The 5,533-nt window shown below is 17.8% G+C and overlaps 2 protein-coding genes across 2 annotated transcripts in view; both read right to left on the reverse strand. All coding sequences in view use genetic code 6, as the record gives it.

Annotated features, from left to right (window-relative positions):
- TTHERM_01257660 (kinase domain protein) overlaps positions 1-3,784 on the reverse strand; it is a gene marked incomplete at both ends in the record, with an annotated part of 4,461 nt that extends 677 nt beyond the window's left edge. The window contains 11 exons of the mRNA XM_001025139.3: positions 168-257; positions 1,368-1,457; positions 1,521-1,610; positions 2,340-2,429; positions 2,557-2,646; positions 2,742-2,831; positions 2,969-3,058; positions 3,204-3,293; positions 3,413-3,502; positions 3,641-3,662; positions 3,736-3,784. Coding sequence (XP_001025139.3) covers positions 168-257; positions 1,368-1,457; positions 1,521-1,610; positions 2,340-2,429; positions 2,557-2,646; positions 2,742-2,831; positions 2,969-3,058; positions 3,204-3,293; positions 3,413-3,502; positions 3,641-3,662; positions 3,736-3,784 — 881 coding nt within the window. The remainder of the gene's footprint in view (positions 1-167; positions 258-1,367; positions 1,458-1,520; positions 1,611-2,339; positions 2,430-2,556; positions 2,647-2,741; positions 2,832-2,968; positions 3,059-3,203; positions 3,294-3,412; positions 3,503-3,640; positions 3,663-3,735) is intronic.
- Positions 3,785-5,489: 1,705 nt separating this feature from the next.
- The window catches only part of TTHERM_001257670 (hypothetical protein), a gene marked incomplete at both ends in the record, with an annotated part of 943 nt that continues 899 nt past the window's right edge, over positions 5,490-5,533 (reverse strand). The window contains one exon of the mRNA XM_012800289.1: positions 5,490-5,533. This exon is cut by the window's right edge and continues 116 nt beyond it. Coding sequence (XP_012655743.1) covers positions 5,490-5,533 — 44 coding nt within the window.

Raw genomic sequence — 5,533 nt, forward strand, 5'->3', positions numbered from 1 at the left:
TTTCTTTAGGACTTGCTATTTCTTTTGCTCCTTGATTTTTAATTTAATTTCCCCTTTTTATTATTTTTAATTTATTCAAATATTAATAAAATCAAATAAATGAGCAAAAATATTTTAAATATAAAGTAAAACAATTAATTAAATAATATGATTTTTTATTTAATTACCGAAAATCAAGATTTAGTTAAGTAATGTTTTAACATTTCTCAAAAGCTCTTGAGATATAATAAACTCCTTCATCACCAATTTAAATATATCTAAAAAATAATATTTAAAATATTTTTAAATTAAATTGGTAAATCTATAAAAAAAGCAACAGAAAAGCTTCTTTTTTCTAAATTAATGTTTTAGTTTATATTAAAATTTGTAAAAAAAGTTATCTTAATTTTTAGAATATAAAATTACTAATGTAAAAGTTCATAAACAAATTTTATGAAATATTTATTGAAAAAAATTATATCTGATTTTTTAATATTTTTTCTTATACCCTCCTTAGTTTAGAAAACTGATGTAATTGCTAAGTTAGTTGGTATTATTTTTTATGAATATAATAAATCAAAAAATTAATTTAAATAAAAAAAAGAAAATACAAAAAAGCAAGTTCTAGTCTAGTAATATTTTATAATTTTTCTATTTAACCACAGATATTCTGAATATTATCACGAAAATGTTTGATATCTATGCCAAAGCTGTATTCTAGAAGACAACTAAATAAATTAAATTAAAATTAAAGTATAATTAACAATTTTAACAACAACAAAAATATTAATTAGCAATATATTTATCATATTTTTTATAAAAATTTCTCAAAAAGGTTTGAGTATAAAATTACAAGAATCGAAGAGATAGTTGAGTAACATTTTAACATTTTTCCAACACTTTGTAAATATTTTTACCTTTGCGTGATTTCAAATGTGTACTATTTATACGATAATTAAATCTTTAATAATACAAATTACTTTTCAACAGAGTTGGTAGAAAATTTTATATCAATAAAATGAATGGAAAAGAACATCGAAAATCAAATGTCAATTAGTTTCTACTTTTCTATTCATTTTTTTAATATCGAAACTTTCTATTTCCAACACTGCTTTTCAATCATAAATAATCAATCAATCAAGTAATTAATTAATTAATTAATTTATTTTGTTATTTAAAAAATAAATGAAAACTAAGAAAGTTACTCAAATTCAAGATTTAATTCAGTTATATTTTCACTATTTGTTAAAGAATCTGCAAAAATATTAGCAAGATCACTCTCTTAAAAATATTAACTAATAGATTTTTTGTTTAAAGTTATAAAAAATAAAATAAACAATCTTGCATAGCTTTTTTTAATTTAAATGCAAATTCTAGTTTAAAATTACCCAAAACTTATATTTAACTTGCTAATTTTTTGACACTTTTCCAAAGCCTTCGTAATACTGAATATGCCTTCAGAGATTATTTTATTTTCGCTTAAAAATATTTTATTTTCATTTTAATTTAGAAAAATTAAACAATAAATTCAATAATATTACTAAAAATCGAGTTTTAAAAGTGTGATATTTTTACATTTTGTCAAAGAATTAGCAATATTCTTAACTCCTTCAGCAGAAATTTTATTTACCCTAAAAATAAATATTTGAAACTTATTACTAAATTGTTATAATCAACAAACCAATTTAAGAAACTACTTAAAATTGAGAATTAATTCAGTGAGACTCAAACAATTTTACAAGAAATTTGCTATTATTTAAATTTAGCCATCTCCAAAAATATTTTATTACAAATTAAGATTTAGTTTCTATAGATTTTTACATTTTTTTAGAAAATTTGTAATATTCTAAGCTTACTCAAAACTGACTTGATTCTTTCTAAATAAAATTATATTTAAAGAATAGAAAAGAAATCAATAAATTAAATAATTAAGAAACAAATTGTTTTATAGGAGAAAAAAATAAATAAATTTTACTCCAAATCAAGACTAAATTAAGTAATATCATGGGATTGTTCATCATTATTTTAAATATTTAAAGATACATTCGCATCAATTTTATTTTCACTAAAAAAATTATTTAAAAAATTAAACTTTTTATTGATTTTTAAAAATAAATTTAAAAAAAAATTTTTAAAATTTAACATATTTTTACAAAAAAAATTTTAAATAAAATTACTTAAAATTAAGACTATATTGAGTGATTTTTTAGCATTTAAATATAATGTTTATGACATTGTTGAATCCTTCACTATCGATTTAATTATTTCTAAAAATTGAATAATGTTATGATAAATATTTAAATTTAGAGATAAATTAATTTTAATAATCTAAAAATAAAAAATATTTTGAAATGAATTACCCAAAATCAATATTTAAACCAGTTATTTTATTACATCTTTTCAAAGCATTTGAAATATTCTTAGCTCCTTCACTTGAAATATAATTTCTCCTAATAAAATTAATTTCAAATTTATGAATTAATTTTAAAAGACTTAAAATTCATTCAAAAATGTATATCAAATATTTAAAAAAAATAATTTTCATAAAATAAATAAATAAATTATAATTAAAGTTACTTTAAAGCAATTTTTAAATAGGACAAGTTTTCACATTTTTCCAAACCACTAGCAATAATATTTGCTCCTTCATCTTTAATATTATTCTAACTAATTAAATTAAAAAAATAAATATGAAAAAATTTACTAATATAAATAAGAAATAGCTTTAATCAAAATAAAAAATAAATTTTAATGAAAATTACCCTAAATCTATGCTTAGATGGTTAATATTATTGCAATAATATAAAGCTCTAGCAATATAAGGAGTACCATCTATATTAATTTAATTACCGCTATTTAATATAAAAATAGTAAATATTTATCATTAAAAAATCTTAAAGTTTGAAAAAAGTTATCAGGAAAAATAGATTTATTCATCAAATTATTAGGATTTTTATTTTTAAAATAATTCATCTTATAAAAAACTTACAATAAATCAAGATGCAACTAAGAAAGCTTTTTGAACATTTCCAATGAATTAGCAATATTTTTAATGCTCTCTGCACCAATTTTATTATTCCTAAAAAATTTAAATTAATACAGAATTTTTTACACTGCTTTATTCATTTTATTTAATATTAACTAAAAATAAAGAAAAATATTAATGAACATTCGAATTATTTTTCTAAAGGAATTATCAAACTAATAAAATATTAAAAAATAACCTTAAAGAAAGATTAAATGTGGTAATGTTTTAGCAATTTTATAATGCATCTGCAATGTATTAAGCTCCTTCTTCTTTTATATTATTATCACTATTAATTAAATATTTAAATTAATATTTTATGAATAGAATAAAATAAGAAAAGAAAAGAAGTTAAAGTAAATTAGTTATTAAATAAGTAAAATGCTAAATAAAATTTAAGTAAATCACTTTAAATCAATATCTAATTAAATGGCTCTTCTAAAGTGTTTAATAGCGTTTGAAATATACTTAGCTCCTTAAATACCAATTTTATTTTATCTATGCAAAAATTATTTTATTATTTAAGCAACCAATAATATTTATAAGCAAGCTTAAATTAAAAGTATACGATAAATTGAGACTTAATTAAATTATTTCTTAACAATTTTTCAAACTATATGCAATAATTTTAGTTACTTCATCGATTATACAGCTTTAACTAATAGATTTATTTTTAAATTTTAATTTTTGGTAAAAAAAATTATTAAAAAAATTAATTTAATGATTTCTACCTTAAACAAAGATTTAATTTTGTGGTATTTTAGCACTTAGCTATTGCATTTGCAATATTTTAAGCTCCTTCCTTAAATATATTTTTTCCTCTAATTAGATTTTATTATTTATCATATATGTTAAAAAATAAGGGATAAATTTTAAGAAAATTACAATTAGCATAGATCTATTTTTAACATTTTTACAGATTTATCTAAAGTACTCATAACAGTTTCACAATCAAAATAATTGCATGAACTAAAGGAAAAATCAAATTTATTAATTTTAATTATTATTTTTTTTTGTAAATGTAAAATAATAAAAATGAAAAAAATATTGGATAAAATTGATCATTATTTATTTTACTTTAATTTGATATTACTTTTGAACTGTTTTAACATATTTTTAATAACTTAAGCTGCCTCAAAACAGATTATATTGAAACTTTTTAAATATTTTATATAATTTAAATAAAAATATACAGAAATTAAAACAATAAAAGTATTAAAATTAATGACGAATTTATTATGTAATAAATAAATTACTCTAAATAAAGATCTAATTATTCCATTACAGGACTCTGCTTTTATTCAATTTCTTTAATTTAACATATTTATTAACTCTCTTTATTTTACCTAAAAAATATTTAATAAAAAAATTAATTAATTAGTTAATTAATTTACATCAAGCTAAGGCTATAGAATTAAACATATTTATTGATTTATTCATAATTTTTAAAGCATTAATCTTCATTAAATAATTAGCTACCTTGAACACTTATTTTAATTTATTTTTATAAAAAATGTATTGTTAACTAATTAAGATTTTATATAAACACTCATATTTCAAAGTATACCTACCACCCTTAAATGTATTAAAATAATTAAAATAAAAAATTTAAAAAATAAGCAGAAAAGGGAGGGATTCTTATATTGTTATTCAAGAAATACTATACTATATATTTCCTACTCACAAATAATATTTCGAGAATAAAAATATAAGGGAGTACCTTAATATTTGAATTTTTATAGTAAGTAAATAATAATTAGTTAATTTAAATAAAATAATATCTTTTTTTACAATAGATTAAGATCGAATTAACTTTGTTATTTGGTTTATAAATATTGAGCAATATTTTGTGCTGTAGTAGTAAAAACATTTTGCCAACTATTCATATTTTAAATATATATATATATTTGATTATTTATTTAATAGTATGAAAATTAATATTTATAAAGATCAACAAAATAAATGTGAATTAAAAACTTAAAAATTATTTTACTTTATGTATATTTCTGATAGAGTAATCTTTTTTAATTGATTTGGACTTCTAAAATCATTTGTGTTAGATGCCTAGTCGAATCTAATTGGCAATAAATTTTGATTAAAGTTGAAAAAATTTATTAAAAGTAAAAAATTGATTCATCTACTATCTAAAATTAAAAATAAAGTAATAATATATTTTTTTACGAAGTAATATTTAACTAACTAGTCTTTTAGCTTTAATCTAGATACTTTTGAGGTTTCTCAGACATTTAATAGCTAGAGTTTTTTTCTTTAATATTTTTGCTTTTCAAAGTAAAAGTAAATAATAATCATCAAACAAATAAAAGTGATAAATGAGAAAAGGAAGTTACTAATAAAGTTATTATTTTAGAAAAATAAGATAAAAGAAAATTGTTACAGTTTATCGATTTATTAAGTTAGCTAATATTATTCTTAATATTTCTCTACATCTTGAATATTATTGTCATAGAAACTAGAAATAAAATTATCATTATAAAAAATAAAGAAATCTAATAAATAAATATTTAAATA

This window comes from Tetrahymena thermophila (genome assembly GCF_000189635.1).
Source record: "Tetrahymena thermophila SB210 genomic scaffold scf_8254368, whole genome shotgun sequence".
NCBI classification, from domain to species: Eukaryota; Ciliophora; class Oligohymenophorea; order Hymenostomatida; family Tetrahymenidae; genus Tetrahymena; species Tetrahymena thermophila.